The 22,853-nt window shown below is 55.8% G+C and overlaps 1 protein-coding gene across 2 annotated transcripts; it reads right to left on the bottom strand.

The window, feature by feature from the left end:
* Positions 1 to 1,832: 1,832 nt before the first annotated feature.
* Gnai2 (G protein subunit alpha i2) lies at positions 1,833 to 21,329 on the bottom strand. 2 transcript variants are annotated; one of them, XM_070005306.1, is made up of 9 exons: positions 21,043 to 21,329; positions 8,609 to 8,651; positions 8,219 to 8,360; positions 7,878 to 8,038; positions 5,246 to 5,374; positions 4,845 to 4,974; positions 4,609 to 4,762; positions 3,619 to 3,832; positions 1,833 to 2,917 (listed from the first exon to the last, which is right to left on the bottom strand). In XM_070005306.1, the coding sequence occupies exons 1-8, from the start codon at positions 21,158 to 21,160 to the stop codon at positions 3,642 to 3,644; spliced, it is 1,068 nt and encodes a 355-aa protein (XP_069861407.1). In that variant the 5' UTR covers positions 21,161 to 21,329; the 3' UTR covers positions 1,833 to 2,917; positions 3,619 to 3,641. The 2 variants fall into 2 exon arrangements, with proteins under 2 accessions (XP_069861407.1, XP_069861408.1); XM_070005307.1 differs by having other exon boundaries at positions 1,833 to 2,509; positions 21,043 to 21,227.
* Positions 21,330 to 22,853: the final 1,524 nt, after the last annotated feature.

Here is a 22,853-nt window from a genome sequence, read left to right as displayed (position 1 = left end):
GCCTAAGCCTAGGAAGAGGACAGGGATCCAGGCCCCGCGCTTCGAGGAGGGGAGGCGAAGGGAGCGGGAATGGCCCGGGGGCGGGGGCGGGGGGATGCCGGGGCCCGGGGGGAATGGGGGGGCCGGGGATCCGAGGGCGGCCGGGGTGCGGGCCCGGGGGGGATGGGGGGGCCGGGGATCCGAGGGCGGCCGGGGTGCGGGCCCGGGGCCGGGGCGGGGTGCGAGCCCGGGGCTGGGGGGGGGCGGGGTGCGGGCCCGGGGTCCGGGGGAGGCCCGGGGCCCGGGGGGGAATGGGGGGGCGGGGTGCGGGCCCGGGGTCCGGGGGAGGCCCGGGGCGGGTCCGGGGCCCGGGGGGGAATGGGGGGGCGGGGGACGGCCCGGGGTCCGGGGGAGGCCCGGGGCGGGTCCGGGGCCCGGGGGGGGGGGTGCCCGGGGCGGGGGGGGTGCCCGGGGCGGGGGACGGCCCGGGGTCCGGGGGAGGCCCGGGGCGGGTCCGGGGCCCGGGGCGCCCCGCGCGGCGGCCGCCTCTTATCTCCCGCCAGCACGCGGCCCCGCGGCCCCGGCAGGTGTGTGCAGGCGGAGCCCAGGCCCCGGGTGCCCCCCCCCCCCCCCGCTCCCGGCTCCCGCCTCGCCAGCGCGGCGCCGACCCCGAGCCGCCCTCGGCCCCGGCCGCTTTGTCCCGGCCGCGGGCGCGGAGGTGTCGCCGGCCTCACAAAGCGGCCTTTGTGCCCCGCGGCCTCGGCGGGGCGCGGTGACGTCAGCCTCCGTGCCCGGCGGGGGCGGGGCTGGGCGCGCGCCGCCGCGCCCCCTGGCGGCCGGAGACGAGCGGCGCAGGCGTCGGGGCCCCGCGCGGGCCGGGGGCCGAGGCCGCTTCTCAGCGAGTCCTCCCCGAAGGCTCGGTCCGCGGCCGCCCCCTGGCGTTCGTGGAAGCGTGGCGCTCGGCGCTCAGGCATCTGAGGGGCTTTCAGAGCAATCCACCCTCACTGGGATGAGCCCAGTGAGCCAGTGACTACTTGCCTGTCCCTACCCCTCAGCTTCCAGGGCTGGCAGGGGCTGGGAAGGTGGCTCAGGGGTAGAGCGCTTGCCTTGCATGCATGAGGCCCTGGGTTCGATTCCTCAGCACCACATAAGCAGAACAAGCCAGAGAAAGGGGCGCTGTGGCTCAAATGTTAGAGCGCTAGCTTTGAGCTGAAGAGCTAGGGGACAGCGCCCAGGTCTAGTTCAGGGCCCACGGGGAGAAAAAAAAAAAAGATGGCAGGGCCTGATGCACCTCACCTGGCCATGTGGCCTCAACACCTCACCTCTGGACTTTCATATCTAGGCAACTAGAGGCTGATTGGACACCCCTTATTCCCAGCATGCAGAGAAGAGCTCATGAAGAGTCAGCCCAGGAGCCTGGTGCCAGTGGCTCACACCTGTCATCCTAGCTCCTCAGGAGGCTGAGATCTGAGGACCATGGTTCAAAGCCAGCCAGGGCAGGAAAGTCTGTGGACTCTTTATCTCCAATAAACCACCAGAAAACCAGTACCACTTGGTACTCAAGTGGTAGAGCACTCGCCTTGAGCTGAAGAGCTCAGGGACAGTGCCCAGGCCCTGAGTTCAAGACCCACAACTGACCAAAAAAAAAAAAAAAAAAAAGTACTGGTAGCAAATGTCTGTAATCCTATTACTCAGAAGATCCCATGATCTGAGACTTTTGGTTCCAATCCAGCCCAGGCAAGAAGTCTATGGCTAATCTCCAATTAAACAGCAAAAAGAAGGTAGGGGGCCTACTACTACCACTCTGTAGAACTCAGCTTTAGTATTGGCCCTTGGGATTGAATACCCAACAGTTTTTTTTTTTCTTTCTACATTTTATTATTTCAAACCATGTGAACAATTCCATAAAACATGTGAAAAAAAGCAAGGAAGTGTTCAATGCTGAAGGACCCGGGCCTGGGACGAGGGCTTGAGGGGCCTAGCCCCTCTGCAGGCAGCGGTGGTTCCTAGGTTAGCGCTAAGGAGCTACATTTAGGTTAATGGAGCCTGGGCCCAGGGCCACAGGGCAGGGGCCTCAGTGACATTGGCAGTTGTCTGGAACAGCCCTTGGAACCCAAATCCGTGGAGGGCAGGGCAGGGGGCCACCCGCATAGGAGGGACGGCCAGCGGAAGGATGGGTGTAAACACGCAGACACACTCAAGGCACGGAATCACTGGAAGGGGCTTTGGGGTGGGTGCTGGTAAGGATCTGATAGTTTTAAATAGGTTTGTCTCTAAAAAGTTTTCTAGGTTTGCAGTTTGCTTTTTTTTTTCCCCCTCTTTTACTTTCTTTTTTTTTTTTCTTTTTCTTTTTTTTCTTTTTTTTTTTCATTTTGTTTTTGTGTTTTGTTTTTTTTTTTTTTTAAAAAGCTACGAGAATGAATGAGCAAGTGGACTGTGGTCTCCAGGAACGGTGGTGTCTTACGCTTCTTGTGCTTTGTTTTCCTTTGGGGCCTCCGAGCGGCAGGGGATGGGACGGGCAGGAGGCTCCCTGTAAACATTTGGACTTGGGCTGAGTCAGGGCTGGTGTTGGGCAAAGCCAGGGGTCCAGGCTGGAGAAGTGGGTGCCCCTCCAGACATGGGCCTTGGGAGACTCTGCATGTGCTCCCCCACCCCCACCCCAAAAGAATAAAAACAATGGTCAGAAAACCAGAACAGATGCCCAGGAAAAAGGGGTACCATGGCCACTCCCCAACACCGCAGATAAGGATGGGCTTCAAACAGGGAGGCCTATGGCAGCCCCTCTTTCACGTCTGAAGCTAAGGGAGGGGGGACAAAGGAGCTGAGAACAGAGAGAGAGGAAAGAGGGGAAGAAGCGGCCAGGGCACAGGCAGGGGAATGTGGTCTTCTTGCCCCCATCTTCCTCAGGGGGACAGGGGGAGCAGAGTCAGCGGTGGCCCTGGAGGTGGGGTGACAATTATGGCATGGGTCAGGAGGCATCTAGTGTAGGGCTATTCCTAGCATCTACTATCATCTGCCTGGACCAAGTCATTTCTCTTACTTGCTCATTAACCAGGTACACAGAAGCTGGTTTGCTCTGTGTGTGTGTGTGTGTGTGTGTGTGTGTGTGTGTGTGTGTGTGTGTGTTGACAATGGCAGAGTAAGCTGGTTTGCTGTGTGTGTGTGTGTGATTGGTGACAATGGCAGAGTCATTCTACCTCACCAGGGCCACAGCCTGGGCTGGACACCCTCTTGATGGGTCTGAGGGACAGAGGGCCATTGCAGACTAGTCACAGTGCCCAGCAGTTAACTGGGGTCCTATCGCACAGCTTTGTTAAGCTAGGTCAATAACATGGTAGGAAGGAAGGAATTTTCTAGATCTGTGTAGGAGAAAGTCAGACTCTTCTGTCTGGATCACTGGGCCAGGCCACCCTGTGCCATCTCCGCAGTGCCCTCTACCCCAATCAGCTGACCTGAATCAACACTTTGCTCCCTCCCTTGTCCTCTGGTCTCTGAGTACCCATCCTCCCACCCCCAGACTTCCACCTCCCATCCCCTCTCTGGGCTCAAGGGCTCCATTTTTGTTCTGCCCAGTTCCTTGCCTTACCCATTTCCCCCCTCCCCCTGCACCCCCCCCCCCCCCGCCAACCCCGGGCTTACCATCCTGCCAGGCCTGCTACCCCTCAGAAGAGGCCGCAGTCCTTCAGGTTGTTCTTGATGATGACATCAGTGACAGCATCAAACACAAACTGCACGTTCTTGGTGTCGGTGGCGCACGTGAAGTGCGTGTAGATTTCCTTGGTATCTTTGCGCTTATTCAGGTCCTCAAACTTGCTCTGGATGTAGCTGGCTGCCTCGTCATATTTGTTGGCCCCTGAGAGACACACACTGGTGAGCACAGGTCCTGAGTGTGTGTGGCAGGCAGCCCTTCCCTCAATGTACAGCATAATCATGTACGTGCACGTGCATGCCTGAGCGTGTGAAGAATATCCTACGGTTCTATTTTGAGTAAGAACATAATATGGCCGGGCACCAGTGGCTCACGCCTGTAATCCTAGCTACTCAGGAGGCTGAGATCTGAGGATCATAGTTCCAAGCCAACCCAGGCAGGAAAGTCCATGAGACTCATCTCCAATTAACCAGAAAACCAGAAGTGGTGCTGTGGTTTAAAGTGGTAGAGTGCTAGGTTTGAGCAAAAAAGCTCAGGGACAGTGCCCAGGCCCTGAGTTCAATGTCCACAAATGGGACAAAAAAGAAAAAACAGGAGCCAGATGTCGGTGGCTCACACCTGTAATACCTAGCTACTCAGGAGGCTGAGATGTGAGGATCATGGTTCGAAGCTGTCAGCCCAGGCAGGAAAAGTCTATGAGACCTTTTTTTTGCCAGTCCTGGGGCTTGAACTCAGGGCCTGGGCACTGTCCCTGAGCTGCTTTGGCTCAAGGATAGCACTCTACTACTTGAGCCACAGAGCCACTTCCGGCTTTTTCTATTTATGTGGTACTGAGGAATCAAACTCAGGGCTTCATGAATGCTAGGCAAGCACTCTACCACTAAGCCACACCTGTAGTTTCCCTTTTGTCCAGAGGGGGCGCCCACGGGCCGCCTGGTCTTTACTAGCTCTACTAGGTGGTTCCCCACAGGCTCTCTCACCTGTATACTCCGGGAAGCAGATGGTCAATGGGCTGTGTGTGATCTTCTCCTCAAACAGATCCTTCTTATTGAGGAACAGGATGATGGATGTGTCCGTGAACCACTTGTTGTTGCAGATGCTGTCAAACAGCTTCATGCTCTCATGCATGCGGTTCTGGGAGCGGGACAGTGAGGTCGGTGACGGCCACCATGTGGGTATCCTCGCCCCCACCTCCAGTGTTTTCCCAGCTGCTCACCATCTCCTCATCCTCGGCCAGCACGAGGTCATAGGCGCTCAAGGCTACGCAGAAGATGATGGCTGTGACACCTTCAAAGCAGTGGATCCACTTCTTCCGCTCAGACCTCTGACCACCTACATCAAACATCCTGTGGACACAGGGGTGGGTGCCTTAGCTCCAAGGAAGGGAGCTCTAGGGGAGACTCCTCTCCCTACTTCACAGGCTGGCAGGAAGAAGACAGATGACTGACCAGTAGGAGTCACTCACTCTGAACAGCTGGCAGGTGGTGACCCTATTATATTGGATGGTGAGGGACCTAATTTTCCCCAAACACAGCCTTGAAGAACTTCAGAGTGAGGCTGAGATTGCTACTAGTCCCCTGATAAGCTTGCCCCCGCCCGCACTACAGGCCTGCTCACTTGAAGTGGAGGTCCTTGAAGGTGAAATGTGTTTCCACAATGCCTGTGGTCTTCACGCGGGTCCGCAGCACATCCTGTTGTGTGGGGATGTAGTCACTCTGTGCGATGCGTTCCAGGTCATTCAGGTAGCTGGGGGAGGGGAGAGGAGGAAATGGAGGGCCAGCAGGAAGACGTATCTCCCCCCTACCCCCTGTACTTCTCAGACAAAACTCTCCCTTCTTTATTTTTCCTCGCACCAGTCCTGGGGCTTGAACTCAAGACCTGGATGCTGTCCCTGAGCTTCTGTGCTCAAGTCTAATGCTCTACCACTTTGAGCCACAGCATCATTTCTGGCTTTTTGGTAGTTAATTGGAGATAAGGGTCTCATGGACATTCCTGCCTGGGTTGGCTTTGAACTGTGATCCTCAGATCTCAGCTTCCTGAGCAGCTAGGAGTACAGGTGTGAGCCATTGATGCCCAGCTTGCTCTTCTACTTTTTTTTTTTTGTCGTTCATGGGACCTGAACTCTGGGCTTGAGCACTGTCCCTCAGCTCTTCAGCTCAAGGCTAGTGCTCTGCCACTTGAGCCACAGTGCCACTTCCAGCTTTTTCTGCTTCTGTGGTGCTGAGGAATGGAACCCAGGGCCTCATGCATGCAAGGCAAGCACTCTACCACTGAGCCACCTTCCCAGCCCCAAGCTTTCTCTTCTTTAATCCTTGTCTACTTCACATTCACTGCTGAGCTGATGAAACCTGGGCTCAGAGCCCCATTTCCCACAGTGGGATGGGACTGGAATTGAATGTGGCCCTGGGGCCCCAGTACTGAGTCTGAGTTAGGCCTGCTTTGGGACAGGATCCAAAGTGTTGGAGCTACAGGTGAAGGGAGTGGGAGGGGGCAAATTAGTCCTTCAGGGAGAGGTTCAAGGATGCTAATAGGGCAATTATGGTACCTGCCACAGAGCAGCCCTCAGTAGGGAGCTAGACATGTTGGAACCTGCTAGGCCTGTGGGCTTTTTGCCCAGCACCCAATAAAATTTGTGTTCCTCGGGGGCACCTATTCAGTAGAGATCCCAGGGGCTCCTCATTACCAGCTTCCTTAATTAGTATGAAGTCTACCCCTGTAGGGCCCAGGGACCAACCCAGCTAGCTGCCTGCCTTGATATCCTTACAGCACTGAATCTAAACCCTCCACTGGTGCCTTGTTCCTGTAGCAGGGCTGCTAGGGCCCGTGGCTAGACTAATACAGGCCAGGGGGAAATGATCTCAGAGACACAGGGACAGAACAGAAAAACAGGAAGGGCCATGGGGGACCATGACGCACTGCCTGTGACCTGCATGCTATGCCCTGCCCCCTACCGGCAGTCCCTAACCTGGAGGCTTCATGGTGGGTTCTGTGCCAACCTTTCCCTCCATCAAGAGTAATGATATTGTCCTTGGGACCTCCTGCAGTCTTTGGAGAACCCCTGGAAAGAGGGTTCCTGTGTCCCTATTCCTTCTGGGGCTCCGATTCACACCTCATCTCTGGTGGTTTTACCAAGGCATAAACCCATCTTAAAAGAACAGGACTGGGGGCTGGGAAGGTGGCTCAGTGGTAGAGCGCTCGCCTTGCATGCATGAGGCCCTGGGTTCCATTCCTCAGCACCGCATCAGCAGAAAAAGCCGGAAGTAGTGCTGTGGCTCAAGTGGTAGAGTGCTAGCCTTGAGCTGAGGGACAGCGCCCAGGCCCAGAGTTCAGGCCCCATGACTGACAATGTCTCCTAGGACCTGTCCCCACTGGATGGATACATGGCAGCGAAGGACTGGGCCCAAAGAGTCCAGGGCTGTAATATATTTAGGACTCCTGGGATTTCCCCTTCCCCATCTCCCATCCCTTGCCATGATTCCTAGTCTCCACCTGGGACTAAAAAGGGTGAGGTCCAGGCTCCAGCCTCTACACACATCTGTCATCTCCAAGACAACTTCTTCCCCCTTCGTAGGCCCCTTGCAGCCAGCCTAAATCCCTGTGCTCTCAAGCACAGCCCTGGGGTTTGTACCTGCCCTGTCCTTGCTTAGATTCCTTTCCCAGGCTTCCCCTGACTAGCTCCTGTTCAGAGCCTCTTGGGCCTCCCCCAGAGGGAGGAATATGCCAACCCCTGCTGTCCCTGCTCAGCGACTTGTCTGTTCTACTTATCAGTCTGTCCTTGAAGCCTTGCACAGGGCCTGATACACAGTGGTAGCAAACGTTCTTAAGGACCATTGTGTGAAAACAGATAAAGCGACAGATAAAGCCTAGAAGAAGCCAGGATGGCCGTCATCCTCCTGGCTTTTTAACTTGCCAGTCATGGGGCTTGAACTCAGGGGCACTGAGCTTTTGTGCTCAAGGTTAGTGCTCTACTACTTGAGCCACAGCTCCATTTTAGATTTTTTTTTAGTTGGTTAATTGGAGATAAGAGCTTCACAGACAGACTTTCCATCCCTGGGCTGGCTTTTGACCTGCAATCTTCAGATCTCAGCCTCCTGAGTAGCTAGGATTCATCACAAGCTTGAGCCCCAGCGCTGGGCTCCTCCTGGCTTTTTAGCACCATGCCAACCCAGCCTACCCCTCTCCACCAACCACCAAAGCCCCGGTGGGTACTCATCCCCTGCCCAGCACCTCCACTTCCCTGGGTACTCACTAAGCGGCCGAGTCATTGAGCTGGTACTCCCGAGAGCGGCCAAAGCAGGCCTGCACACCGTGGTCGGCCCAGAGCCTTCGGATGACACCAGACAGGTCCTCAGGAAGCATTCCCTGCTCCTCAGCAGCACAAGACAACGCAAACAGCTGCCTGGCATCGTCCTGGGCAGTGGTGGGGGGGGGTGAATCAGCTGAAGCTGTGCACTGCCACCCCTCCCAACAGACTCAGGGGATCCTCTGGGGTAGGGGGCTCCGGTTGGGGCATTCTCAAGTTCCCCAGGACATTTGCCCTGTACTCTTTTAGGAGATAGGATGGGGGCGGTGGGGGGGGGGTTCACATACCGCACGGTGGGGGTCGGCAAAGTCAATCTGCAGGTTACCCATGGCCTTGACAATGGCCATGATGGACTGGATGGTGTTGCTGTAGACAACTGCCCGGTACTGACGGCATTCCTCCTCTGAGTAGCCATCCTCGTGGATGATCCTGGCAACCAGGGTTAAAAGAGTTGGGGGATTGGGGGGGGGGTGTCTAGGAAGCCCTCATAGCTTTCCTGGGGCTGCAGGGGGACCTACTTCAGAGGGAGATGCCCATCCCCAACCCCCTGGGAACTATGGCGAGGAGGAAGCCTAAGCCTGGTGAAGCCAGGCTGGGTCTCTGCTGGAATGCAGTACTGGCCCGAAGATCAAAAGTGCAGAATCTTAAGTTTGGGGTTGCCAAAGTGCAGCACTTACTTCATCTGCTTGACAATGGTGCTCTTCCCAGACTCCCCAGCACCTGGAAGAAAGGGCACAGGGGTCAGGGATAGGCCCAGCAGGTACTATAGGTAAGCCATCAGTAGCTCAGGTGCTAGATCTCAGGAGATCTGCTGCCAGCTCTCAGGGCATTACGAGATGGTGGTGTCCCTGGGCTGGTGTGTGCTGTCGAGCTACCAGAAATAGTCAGCAGGGCCACGCTGATCAAGGAAACATACCACAACTAACCCACAACACTTTTTTTCTTGGTGCCAGGCCCGGGGATAGATCTCTGGGCCTGGGTACTGTCCTTGAACTTCTCTGGTTAAGGCTGGCACTCTAGCACTTGAGCCACAGCTCTACTTCCAGCTTTTCTGGTGGTTAATTCCAGCTTTTCTGCCTGGACTGGCTTTGAACTTCAATCCTCAGATCTCAGCCTCGTGAGTAGCTGGGATTACAGGTGTGAGCCACTGGCACCTGGCTGGGGTTTAAAATAACAAATTCCAGCTACTCAGGAGGCAGGAGGAGGAGGATTGAGCGTTTGAGGCCAGCCAGGTAAAGTTAATATGAGACTCAATCTCAAGACAAAAGAAATAGCCCCGAGTTCAATCCCCAGAACCATAAAAAAATAAAATAAAATAAAAAATGATAGTAGGGGTAAGAGGTGGCACAAACATGAAGACTTTGGGCAGCCTGGGGAAGTGGCGGCGGGGTAACAATTCTCATGGCTTCAACTTTGGGCTCTAGAGGTACCAGACTTAGCATTCTCGCCTAAGCATCGGTTGTGTTCAGATGGTAATATCTTCCTACTACAGGGCTGAAGATGGCTGAGGCTCCAGAATCGCTCGCACCCCACAGACTGACATTTGGTAAGGGCCTAGAAAGCTTAGAGGTACTGCCCAACCACAGAAGCCCATGTCCTTCGTGCCTCAAAACTGTTGCAGTGGCCCCTTGGCTCATCTTTCCACTTGCTCTTACAAAACAGGAGGAAAAGATGCAGATCGTAGAGCAGAAGAAGAACCAGGTGTCAGTTTTTCCACCTGGCCACTGTGGGTAGAGTGGATGGGTGTGGGTCACTTGTAACCCAGCCTCGTGACAGGATGCAATTCAAACTTGCTTTGCATCTGCTTTTCCTAGCTTGCATCTGCTTTTCCTAGAGTTGGCAGACAGCAAGAAAGTATGGCACCTGGACTGGGACCAAGAATACAGGCTCCTTAGCCAGGCGCCAGTGGCCCACGCCTGTCATCCTAGCTAATCAGGAGGCTGAGATCTGAGGATCATGGTTCAAAGCCAGCCCAGTCAGGAAAAGTCCATGAGACTCTTATTTCCAATAAACAACTAGAAAACTGGAAGTGGCGCTGTGGCTCAAGTAGTAGAGTGCTAGCATGCTAGCCTTGAGCTGAAGTGTACAGGGACAGCGCCCAGAGTTCAAACCCCACGACTAACCGAAAAAGAATACAGGTTCCCTGCCTCAGCCAGTTCAGGGCCTACTTCGGTGTGGGTCTCAAGCCTCAGTTTCCCTTCCAAAGGCCTCTAAAATTCTGAGCTCCAAGGACAGCCTTCCACCAGGGTCAATGTCAACAGAATAACTTTGGGCAGGTGGACAAAACAGCCTCAATCCCCGGATTCAGGGTGGTCCCCTTTGTCCTTCTAGAAGCACTGACTCAAGAGGGAAGTAGTGAGAGGCGGGACAAGGGCGTGGGGACCTGGAGACACAGTCAGAGAAGGGGCCAGTCAGTGAGTGGGTGGGGCCACCACAGGACATCCAGTTGGAAAGGGTGGGGCCAAGACCCTGGCTCAGGCTGCCCACAGGCCCTGTGCTCTGGGAGCTCCGAGGTGGGAGATGAGGTATCCCCTCTAATCAGATAAATGGGCATCTGACCTCGTGTGCCCCCCCTCTTAGAGATTACGGGCACTCAGTCCCCTCAGCCTCAGGAAAGGGCTTCCCCACATGACTCCCGATTGCTCACAGAGGTTCTGAGCGAAGGCGCTCAGCCCCTCCCTGCCCGCCCGTGGAGGCTCCATTCCCCAGCTGGGTGAGATTACAGGGCCTGCTGAAGTTCTCTAGGGTCCCTTGCCTTTCCCACTGGGCCGCAGCTCTTCTCAACAAGGAAGGTATTTCTGTAGCCTCTGCCTGGTTGGGGCAGCTGCTGGGCCCACGATAGGTGAGCGGTAATCACAGTGGTTGCCTGAAGTAAAAACATCTGCTTCGACTCCAGGGTGCTAAGCCCCTACAGAGGAGGGAAAGGGAGATTGTAAGGCCGTATCTGCCTGTCAAGGCTGGCAGGGCCTTACTACAGATGAGGTCACAGACGTGTGTGTGTGTGTGTGTGTGTGTGTGTGTATGTGTGTGTACTGGGGCTTGAACTCAGGGCCTGGGCACTGTTTTGGTAGTTAATTGGAGGTTAGAGTCGCACAAACTTTCCTGGCCAAGCAGTCTTTAAACTGTGATCTCTTCCTCTGATCTCATCTATGAAATGAAACAACCCATTGTGTCTTTCTCGCAAGCTCTTCTCCCTGTGCCTGACACACACAGTGTTCAGATAAAAGCTAGCCCCATTTCTGTACCCTTTGGAAGAATACAGATTACCCCCCAAATCTCTTAGGCCCCCACAAAGACCATCTCATCTGAAGGAGAGCAGCTTTTGGATGAAGAGCGAAGACCAATTAACAGTTGGCAAACAGGCTAGTTCAGAGCAAGTGTGTGTGTGGGGGGTCCCCGCTGAGACTTAGGATAACCTGGGACAAGAGTCAAACCCACACTGTGTTTGGTGGCTTTGTGTTCTCAGTGTGTCCTGTCTCTTCGATGCACTGGGCACTTGGACACACTGGGGTGTCTTTGTCCAGATGCTTCACCACTTACCCTGGCCGTCTGATTCAGAAAGCTGGGCAGGCTGGGGAGAGGCCTTCCTGGACGGGGAGGCAGCTCCCTGGTCGGTGGGCTCCCTTAGAACACATGAGCTAAGGAGAGAGCCGCTAGCTGATGTGGCAGCCTGAAGGCAGAGCTTCTCATAAGCAGCAGTGGCTGGGACCACAGGGTAGACTTGGGCAAGGAGCCCAGCTCCAATCCACAACACCAGGCGTGCCTGCACTGCCGCAAGCAGAGTGGGGCTTGTGGGGGGGGGGGGAGGAGAGAGGAGGGTGGGTCCTAGACACCAGCCTCTTACTGTCACCCTAGGAAAATGCCACATCTCCAGCCCAGCCCTGGGTTACTGCCCCAAGCCCCAGGGTTCTAGGCCTCATCCACCGCTAGGGGGAGCTCCGCAGCCAGAGACAAGAGGAGGAAGGTGGGGGCTAGGGAGCGTGCCGGGGTTGTTTTGTTTGTTTGTTTGTTTCAGAAAAGCAGCTGTGGGGGGGGTAGCTGGAGGAGGTGCCTGGACCCTCACCCACCACCTCCTCCCAGGGAAGCCCCCACAGGCAGCAGCAGAGTCCCCCAACACACAGGAACAATGGGAATGGGAGGGGGGGGGGGAAGGCCCAGCTAGACAAAGGCCCTCGAAGCCCCGCCCCTGGCCTTTCTTCCTTCCTCCAGGTGCTGTTCTTTTGTGGCCCCCCTTCACTCCCTCCAAGGGGGGTCCCCACGGGTCTGCAGCTCTGGGCAGCTGGATCCTGCAACATTTCCCCCCCACATGCCCATAGCCTGGCTTTTCATTAGAAGCCCCAGCACAACCTGTGCCCCCTTTTTGGTTCCTGATGCTACCTCTGCCAGCAGCTGCGGGGCTCCTCATGACTATAAGGAAGCACCAACAAGCAAAGCAAGACCCTGTCTCTGTTCAGACACACAGACACTAGACAGGGGTAGGCAGTCTCCTTCTACAAGCCCTGCCCATTGTACAGAGGGGAAAGGAAGGCTGGCTAGAGTCTCATTCATCCTTAGCCCCTTGGGCTGGCAAGTTTTACCCTCAGTAGGATCCAGGAGATGTGATAAAGCCCAGATCACACACAAGAAGCCAGGCCATTTTGGGCACATCTGTCTTCTTAGAGATTGTGTGTGTGAGCATGCGCACGCTGGGACTGGGGCTTGAACTCAGGGCCTAGGAGCTGTCCCTTAGGCTTTTCTGCTCAAGGCTAGCAACATCTCCACTTCTGGCTTTCCTGGTGATTAACTGGAGATACGAGCCTCAATGGCTACCCTTCCTGGCAAGCTTTGAACTGTGATCCTCAGAGCTCAGCTTCCTGAGTAGCTAGGATTACGGGCATGTGCCACCAGCCCTAGAAACATCTCCATTTAAGGAATCCTTGAGCTGTTCTCAAGATATCTCAATGGCTGCTGCTTCTGACTCATTTCAGTGGACCTGGGTGAGGTGCTGGGACCCTGGGCCTCAGTATCCCCACCTGTGAAATGCCAACCCCACAAGACTGCCCTGAGCAGCAGTTTTCCTCGGCTCTTTCACACCCACCCCAAAGTGCCTTGGGGCCCAATAGAAGCCAGAAGCTAAACATGTCATCCACAGGCCACAAGATAAAGGTTAAGAACCATGACATCAAAGGTCCTAGCACTAGGCACAGGCAGGGAAGAGGACAGCCCCAGCCCGAGGTCATACAGTGAGGGGCAGGGGAGGGAAGGGAGGAGGGGGATTGGACTTTCTGAGATGACCACAAAGACAGTTGCCCTCTCTGTTTTCTGTCTGGCCCCATGGCCCAGAGGCTTGGGTGCTTCTACTTAAGACATTTCTGAACCTTACCTCCAGAGGGTCCAGCCTGAGAACACAGAGAACTTCTAGAACCCTCCAAGGATAAGGGCAAACCCCCTACCAGTCATAAGACTCAGATTTAGAAGCCGAGAACAATGAGGAACCAGATCAAGCTGTCACCAGCCCACGCCATGACCACAGAACCATATTGGTGCCACCACTGAGCGATTGCCCAGGGCTAGAGTCCTTCAGGAACATCTTCCTCCTCCTTTCACCTGGCCAAACTCCTCGTCCTGGGCCCCCACCAAGCGGGCAGCCTCTCAGCTGTCTTAAGGCACAGTCTGAGGAGAGTGAGGTTGTGGTAGGAATAAGAGAATGACACTGAAATGGATGAGCATTACTGAGAAGGGTATGGGCCGGGTGGAGGGAAGTAAAAACTGGGCAGCTCCAAGCAGATAAGATCACAGCTAGCTGGCAGATTTCTGGTTTTGAGCAACCAAGATTTCATGTAAGCCGGGTGCCGTGGTTATGCCTGTGATCCTAGCTACTCAGGCTGAGATTCTGAGGATCATGGTTCAAAGCCAGCCCAGGCAGGAAAGTTGCATGAGAGTCTTTAGTTACCCACCAAAAAAAAAGCCAGAAGTGGAGCTGTGACTCAAGTAGTACTGCGCTAGCCTTGAGCACAAAAGGTCAGGGATGGTGCCCTGAATTCAAGCTCCAAGACTGGTGCACGCGCACGCGCACGCGCGCGCGCGCGCGCACACACACACACACACACACACACACACACACACACACACACACACACACACACCCCATTTCACACAGTGAGAGCAAGAAGAGTTTAAGTCAACTGCTCTGATTCAAGGATCCTAGCATACAGAGTGCATATGCACTCACCCCATTTGCCACAGCCAAATACCATTTGCCCATCATCTTGAGACTAATCCCTGAGCACTGAGTACAGGTTCCCCAGGGGTTATGGTGGTTGGAGCAGGTGCCCAGTTATGTCCTAGCCGTCTCCATTTATTGGTACACTATGTGATAAGGGTGTAATGGGATTTGGAGGTGCGGCTCACTTCCAGACTCTGTACACACCTCAGTACAGAGGAATAAAAAGAGCCCCCAGACAAGGCTCAATCCGAAGTAGCTGCTGTTATCCCCCAAAGGGAAACTGAGGCCCAGCGAAGGCACCACAGGTCCAAGATGGTTATAGAGTAGGGGAAACCCAGAGTGAGCTAATCCCGAGGCTTCTGCTCCATTTCCAGGCATTCATCCCGGCCTGTGGCTAGCCTTCCGGCTTCGGAGGGCAATGGCCGCTCGGGAATCTAAGAGCAGCCTTCTGCCTTCCTGCTAGCCCTCCCACGGGCGTCCCTCTCCCAGCCACCACTTCCTGTGGCCAAAGGAGGGGTCTGGAATCCTCAGAAGCGCCACTTTCTCTGGCGCACAGGCCCAGCAATTGCTGGGACCAAGAGGACAGAGTTCCCTTGGATTGTCTCCAGAACAGTGATGGCCAGTACAGTGGTCCACGGAGAGAAGCTTGGGCAGGTAGGTATAGGCCATCTCGGACTCCTGGTAGGCAAAGCCCTGGGCAAGCAGGGTGGTTCACACCTCCACATGAACACGCAGCAGCCCTCTGGCCTCTTCCTCTTTTGGGGCTCCTCCTCCCCAGCTGCTTCCTCCTTTTCCTCTGATGTGGACACCACTTCCCTGAGAGGCCCTGCTCTGCAGACTTCTGGCCTTCACTCCCAGCCTGCACATAGTAGGTGCGCTGCTACCATCCTTTCTGCACACTGTGAGATGGTAGCAGCCCTGGGGTCCCCTCCAAGCCACAAGGCCACCCCTCTCTCCAACCAGCCTCCCAAGATCCCACCTTGAAGGCCTTTCCTCAAACGAGCTTGGCCCTCCTTTCTTGCCCTTGGAAGCCAACTTAGAAGGCTACCAGCCTGGCAATATATGCTTATTCCAGGAAGAACATTCCTCTCTCACCACGGAGAAGTGACAGCAGCAGGGTTAAGGGTGGGGTTGAGGTTTAGTGACAACAAGAGCTCCAGGCTAGAGGGGCTGGGTGGGGCCCTGGGCTCCGCCCTGCACCTGTAGCGGAGACAGCTGCAGCCAGCCAACACCAGGTAACTACCCAACAAGGCAAGATCGAATCTCCTCTGTCTTCCCGAGGGCACAGAATTCAGAATTCTTAGGCAGGGCCTATCTGCTGTAGCCTGGCCCCTAGAATCCCCCTCTACTCGTGTCTCTTAGGTAGGAAGGTTCAGTACAAGGTGAAATAAACTATCAGGACTGGGCCTGACCAGACTACCCCCCCAGCCTCTAGCACCAAGGGGAGGCTTATCTGTTATTGGAAGGTTGGCTGCTGGGAGTTAGGAGGAAGAATCCCTCATGGGCTAAGAACTTGGGTAGACAAAGATTCCTCCACCATCCAGTTCTAGCTAGGTGAACTGGCTCTTTTGGAAACAAGTCTGAGAGGGGCTCAGTGGCAGAGTGCTTGCCTCGCATGCATGAGGCCCTGGGTTCGATTCCTCAGCACCACAGAAGCAGAAAAAGGCAGAAGTGGTGCTGTGGCTCAAGTGGTAGAGCGCTCACCTTGAGCTGAAGAGCTGAGGGACAGCGCCCAGGCCCAAAGTACGGTGGCTATAACCCTAGTTACTCAGGAAGCTGAGATCTGAAGATCAGTGTTTGAATCCAGGCAGAAAAGTCCGTGAGACTCTGCTCTCCCAATTACCACCAAGTAAAGCTTGGAAGTGTGGCTCAATGATATAGAGTGACAGTACACTTAGGCCCTGAGTTCAAGCCCCAATCCTGGGGATGCGCGCGCGCGCGCGCGCACACACACACACACACACACACACACACACACACACACACACACACACACACACACACACACACACACACACACACACACACACACACACACACACACACACACACACACACAGGATCTAAGATTGAGATCAAGGAGGGCAAGTGACAGCCAAATGCCACCATGGCTAAGGATTTCACTGGGATAGGATGGAAACCTGACACTTAAGTGAGCCAATAAATGTTCATCCTGCCACTCGGGCCAGCCCAGTGCCAACACAACCGTGCCCAAAGGGGTTCCTGATGGGGTCCAGCCCCCCTGGGCCTGCCTCCACAGCCTGTGCCCTTGAGCTGGCTTGACTTCGAACTCCAGTCCCTAGCAGCGGCTCATTCCCTCCTTCCGGAGTTCCCCACCCCCACGGGGGACTCCCAGCTGAGTGCTCCCCTATCACTTGGTCTCCCCTAGGCCAGGAGTATCCCTTGAAGAAACCTAGTCTCAAGTCTCACTCCCATCCTCACCCAAGGTACCTCTTCTCATGTTTGCTATGCCAGCCCTCGAATGGTGGTAGGTTAGAGGCTGAGCCTGCCAGGACTGGGCAGAGACAAGACAGAGGGGTTCCCCCACCCATTCTCTCTAGCGTGGGAGCTTTACCCCAGACCACTCCGACAAACAAAGCCTCGCCCAGATTGGGGGAGGGGTGGGAAGAGCCTCGGAGGCCCCAGCCACCCTGCCCCCCATTCAAGTGTTAATGAGCTCCAGCAGGGGAGAGAGGGATGAGGTGGGGGGGGGGATGGGGGGAATTGAGGCCTGCCTTGGAGTCTGTCACCCCACCTTGCACCAGCTCCGTACACCTCAGTCCTCCCTGGCTGTAGCTGCCCAAGGGTAAGAGAGGGGGTTACTGAATGCACTCTGTAGGATGGGGAGACCCCATCCCACCACACCCTCAGTCCTGCAAGAGTCAGCAGAAAGTTTACTCACCATTACTGCCACCATTAACAAACCTGTTGTGACAGACTGGTACCTCAGACCCCGAAAATGGCGAGAGAAAGGACTCCAAAGAGGGTTCTAACTTAGATCTGTGGAACCCCAAGGTACAAGGAAGGGTGGACCTCCTTCCTGAAGCCAGGAAACACCTACTGGGGGGGGGGTCTTAGGATTGGGGTGTACAGATCTCCTGTATTTGCTGAGTAGGTTCTTTTGCCTCAGTGCTCAGTCTTGGCCCTGCAGAATTACACACACACACACACACACACACACACACACACACACACACACAGAAACCCCTTCATAGCTCTAACTAGAATCCCCCCCCCCCCAGTGCCCAGCCAACCAGGATTCCAGGCTAGACCTCCCATCTCTCTGCAGTAATAGTCCCCAAATTACATTATCTCTCCCTGGAGGCTACGTCCTGCTCATGAGTATGTTCAATAATTTCATGGTTCCCACCCACACTGTTGTGCCAGGCTGCAACAAGAATTCTGTATGCAATGGGTAAGAAATGCTGCCTCTCAGGTGCCCAGCCTGAAGAACTTTTCTCTCTGGGTCCCTCTAGTACTGGTCCTTGGCCCTAACACTGAGCTTCTGTCATCTGCCGAACTGTGGCTTAATGATCTCTATAAAAGAAATTTGATAGATATGTCCTTCATTCACCAAGCAGAGGAAAAGCACCCACCAGAGGCCAGGCTCTGTGCTGGGCTCAGAAATGAAAGAGGCACACAACTCTCTGGGGAGAAAGACCAGGCCAATGATCTGAAGTTGGGGGGGGGGGTAGGGGGTAGATCAGTAGTACTGGCAACCAGAGGACAGGCTAGTTGGAACTCAAGGAAGAATGTTAGGAGATCCCCAAGCTGAGTATTAAAGAACAATGAAAGAAAAGATGCATGGACTGGGAATGTGGCTTAGTGGTAGAGTGCTTGCCTAACATGCATGAAGCCCTGGGTTCGATTCCTCAGAAAAAGCCAGAAGTGGAGCTGTGGCTCAAGTGGTAGAATGCTATCTTTGCTATCTTTGAGCAAAAGAAGCTCAGGGACAATGCCCAGGCCCTGAGTTCAAGCCTCGGGACTAGCAAAAAAAAAAAAAAAAGAGATGTAAACTCCCAGTGGGATGACAGAACTGATGTACCCATAACTCTACCACCTTCACAGAGCCATGAAGTAATTTTTCTTCTCTCTGTGGGGTTGTCTACCAGGGCCTTCCAATTCCAACTGGGCCTCCATGGTCAGTTAGGCTCAACTATGGAAGGGTGAGGTATACCCCAGGATTGAGACAGGTTATCACCTCCTCTGCTCCAGTCACCAAGCTGCCAGGCAAAACTCTTGCCAGTCTGCACCACATCTGCCTCTGTCCTGGTGACAGTTACTGTGCCTGCTGGCGAGGGCAGGGAGCCGGTGTGCGGGCAGGGCAGCAGGCGTGGTTCTGGCTGGGAGGGAAGGTTGGCACCTGCCCAGCCAGAGTCCCGTTGCTTGGACAGAGTCTCCCGCTATGTGAGAATTCTGAACCTGCCACAGCTGGCCTTCCATCGCCACCTTATTCCTGGATGAGGAAGGGTTGGCTCAAGCTGGAGAGGCGACCTTCCTGGGCAACCATGACAGACTGGTCCCTGCAGACTGGACCATCCATTTCAGGCAGAACTTAAGAACGTATAGTCCCTTGCAGCACACCTTCTTAGGGTCTAATTCCCTACCACCTCCCCCCCAAAAAACACCCCCAAAGAGAACCGCTATGAAGTTCCTGTTTGCCCCATTCTTAACCCTGGGTACTCCTCTGGCCCAACCCAGGAAGTCAGTTTCACAGAGGAAGAAGCAAAGCCCACCGAGTCAGGCAGGACTGCTCAGACAGGCTCCTTAGGCCTAGAAAATGCTGAGCCAGATCCCGATCACCTGGAGGCTGCTAGTTTCCCACCTGGCCTGGCCACCCCAAGACTGAGCAAGGCTCCTAGCAAGCAAGCAAGCCTGTGGAGATGGGGGGAGTGTGTAGGGGGAAGGGTAGCTCTGTTTTGGGTGTAGGTTAGAAGTACTTGTGTCCCACGGCTTGCTGGTCCAGTCCCCTACCTCCTCCCAGAACTGCGATCAGCCTGGGCAGGGGCTGGCAAGAGTGGCGTCCAGGCTGGGCACTGGGTGGCAGCGATCCCGGAAGTGCCCTCCCCAGGCCCAGCAGCGACGGGCAATCCGCCGCGTCGACACCCACTCACTGCCTGCAGCAGAGACAGGAAGAGGCAAGCGCCCAACGCAGAGCAGCCCAGGGAGGCTGGGCCGCCGCCCCTTCCCGCCCCTTCTCTTCCTCCCCGCGGCTGCAGTAGCGCGGATGCCATTTTGAAACCTCCTCCCGGGGCTGTGCACCCCCCCCCCAGGCCCAACCCTCTGGGACAGTCAACAGATGGGCCCCAGAAGGGGCCAGACAAGCTGTTCCTTCGCTGCAGGCCCAGCATAAAAGCCCCCCCCCCCCTTTCTCCCAGCCTGGAGGCCTGAATGCAGATCTGGGGCTGAGGGGGCCACACCCCCACACACAAACTATCCAGTCTACAACACTGCTACTGCGTTGCTGGCTAGGACCTCCCTACCATCTTCCCCACCCCCCCAACCCGAAGACACCCCCTCCCCAAACTCGGCCTTCCACAGCTCTTGGCGGAAGGGATGGATGGATGGATGGATGGATGGATGGATGGATTGAATACAGCCACACCAGGCCCATCGACTTTGCACAAGGCCAGCTTGGATGCTCTAACATACACTGGTCAACCCCCAGCTCACCCCCCCACCCCTCACATTCAGCTTAATACCCCCTCCAATCCCCCTTTCCACAGGGCTCCTCCAAGATCCCAACCAGGCTCACCCACAGACGTTTCCAGGCTCCATCCCAGGGCTTTTAGACCTTGGCTATGGAAAGCCACCCTGCTCAACACGTCTCCTAAGGCCTGCCCGCCCAACGGCTGCAGGGGCAGCAATATGTCTGCTTGTGTCTCCACTTCCACTTTCCCCCCACTCCTCCAACAGCCACCATCTTCTGGCCTTGGAAATTGATTAGAACCCCAAACTCCACATTCCTTCCTACTTCCCAGACTCCCCCCCCCCAACCTGCCCAGACTGGAAAACACATTTTCAAGGAGTGGAACTTCCCAGAGAACTTGAGCCCCCCCTCCCCATCCTCCCAGTGTGACCAGTGAAGCATTAGTCCAAACCCTTGGAGAATCTGCCTCAACTAGTCTGGGTGGCTTTCCAGCCGATGGTTCACCTTCTCCTAGCACAACCAACCTGGTGCAGGGGGGTGCAGAATCTGGGGAAGTACCAAACTGCGGGAGAAGATGGGTGTAGAGGAGAAGGATCAGAACGTTTTGTGTCTGCTGAAAAGGGATCTGGTGACCAGGAAGAGAGAAGTGCTGAAGGGATTCCAGCTGGAGAGGGCTCAAGAGCGGTCAGTTGCCCATATGAGAGGTCAGAGGGCCCAGGTAGAGGATATAGTTCCCAGAGTAAAGGATTGGGCACAGAAGGGGAAAGGAGGGAGTGAGGAGGGGTCTGACCCCCAGGAGGATAGATGCTTACGCCCAACAGGAATAGGGGAACAGGTGGAGCTTTGAGGGTAGGGGGTTCTAAGGAACTGGGTAAAGTGCAGGAAAGGGTGGCAGGCAGGTTCTGGGGAGCTGGTTAGGAAGGATGGCTGGTCAAACAAGGGTAGCTGGTGTGAGGACACTACTTACTGCCTAAGCTTTGAGGGTTTGGGAGGTAGGATGAGTTAAAGATCTGGAGTCTGGATTCAGGTTCGGAGATCTAAACACCAATTGATGCATTTCCCACTCTCATTTGGAGTCCCGGCCAAACTGGTCCTGGGCGTGGGGTGTTCAAGTCCCAGGTAAGGGAGATTGAGGGTGGGGGGGGGGGGTGATCACAACCAACTAGGCCTAAGAGTTTTGAAGACCCAAGTCCTGTGTGGCCGAAAGCCTCCCGGGGATGGGGTGGGGTGTCCCCGGAAACGGGGCGCGGCCTCACCTAACAGTAACAACTTCACCTCCCGGGCCGCCTTCTCGCCGTCCTCCCGCAGGTTCTTGTCGATCATCTTGGAGCGCTCGGCCGCCGCCTTGTCCTCGGCGCTCACGGTGCAGCCCATCCTGCTGCCGTCCGCCGGCCCTTGGCCTGGCCCGGCCCGGCCGCCCCCCCACGCACGGCCCACGGGCCCCCCCCGCCCGACCGGCTCGGCCCCGCCCGACCCACTCCGCTCCTTCCCCGCTGGCCCTCCGGCAACCGGGCTGAGCTCTCGGGTCCGGCAGTTCCGAGAGACTGCGGGAGGCGCCTTCCCGGCCGCCGCGCACCGACCGCGGGGCGGGGTCGGAGGCGGAGCTTGAGGGGAACTGAGGCTCGGGACTGGGCCGGGGGGCTCACAGGGGGGCGTGGCCTGAAGATACTCAGAGCCGCTGATTGGCTAAGAGGACGGAGCGACAGGGAGCAGTGAAGCTCGGCCCAGACTCCTGGGCGCGGGCTTGGCGAGGCGGGGCCCAGAGCCGAGTCCCGGGGCCGGAGCCGGCGACCCCGCGTACGGGATGGGGCTCTGGGCGGGCTGCGGGCGGAGCCCGGCTTCCGTGGCTTCCGTGGGGTGCTGAATTGCCTGGAGCTTCGGCTTTGAAGTGCTGAAGCTCCCGGGTCTGGCGTGGTGGTTCGGGGATGCTCTCGCCCCACCCCCGCTAGGAGTTTCTGCGAGTTTGGCGGGTAAGGTTTGGGGGGGGGGGGAGGCGTGTCTTCATCAACTTGCTATGAAGTGAAACGGATCCCCACGAAGTTGTTTGGGGGAAATCGACTGGATTTGAACCACCCGCCTTCTTGAAAGCCATCTTCCCCCTCCTTTCTCTCGGGGTGCAGCAAGTCACCAAGGCCCGCTGGTGGTGTTTTGCACCTGTAATCCTAGCTCCTCAAGCTGAGATCTGAGGATTTGGGGTTAAAGCCAGGCAGGGAAAGTCTGTGAGACTGTTATCTCCAATTAACCTCCCTCCCCCCCCCCCAAAAAAAGCTGAAAGTGGAGGTGTGGCTCAAGAGGTAGAGCACTAGCCTTCACAACAACAACAACAAAGCAAAAAAGCTAAGAAGACGGCATTCAAGTTCAAGCCCCAATAGGGGTACACACACAAGTAGTAGATTGCACACACACACACACACACACACACACATACACACACAAGCCACCTGTTCACTTTTGCCTAACTGTCTCACTTAGATAGGTGTCTTCTCTAGTCATCTAAAAATGGTAAGGATTTTGGACTGTATTCTCTTACAGGCAGTCAGCCTGGATTCTAGTCTGCAAATAGATGATCAGGGCCCTGGAGGGAGAGGGTTAAAAGGAGAGACAGGGAAGGAGGAAGGGAGAAGAGAAGTTACCACTGGACTTCTGGAAACAACCCCCCCATGATCTTCAGACTTGTCCCTTCTAGGGCCTTGTTCACCTTTGGAGGTGTTCTCAAGTCCTAAATTTAATCCTCCAGCTGCCTGTCCCCACTGAGCAATTGCTGTAACCCCAGGGCTGGGCAAAGGTGTGGAAATCACAATAATTCTGACTGGACATTCCCGCTTTGCTGATCTTACTCTCCAAGAAGAGTTAAAAAACCTCAACCTAGATGAAATCTGCCAAGGACTATTCAGGAAGATGTCCTGTGTGACTCCAACACAATGAAACCAAGCTCCTGCCCAAAGAAACAGAAGGTTCCCAGAGCCAGACAGGGAGCTTGCCAACAATGCTTGGTGAAGCACACCTAGTTTAGCCTACCTTGTTCTCCTTACAACCTCAGCAGACACCTTGTTCCAATTCCTGGCCC

This window comes from Dipodomys merriami, unplaced genomic scaffold, assembly GCF_024711535.1.
Source record: "Dipodomys merriami isolate MVZ:Mamm:240054 unplaced genomic scaffold, mDipMer1.0.p SCAF_68, whole genome shotgun sequence".
NCBI lineage: Eukaryota > Metazoa > Chordata > Mammalia > Rodentia > Heteromyidae > Dipodomys > Dipodomys merriami.
Note: the sequence above shows the minus strand (reverse complement) of the source record. Positions and strands in the feature narration are given on the sequence as shown.

Coding starts and splice junctions, on each gene's coding strand:
- Gnai2 (XM_070005306.1), bottom strand. CDS start 21,160: ATGGGCTGCACCGTGAGCGCCGAGGACAAGGCGGCGGCCGAGCGCTCC. Junction 8,652..21,042: donor GGTGAAGTTGTTACTGTTAG/GTGAGGCCGCGC, acceptor CCTTTCTTCCAG/GTGCTGGGGAGTCTGGGAAG. Junction 5,375..7,877: donor CTCAATGACTCGGCCGCTTA/GTGAGTACCCAG, acceptor CCCCTCCCCCAG/CTACCTGAATGACCTGGAAC.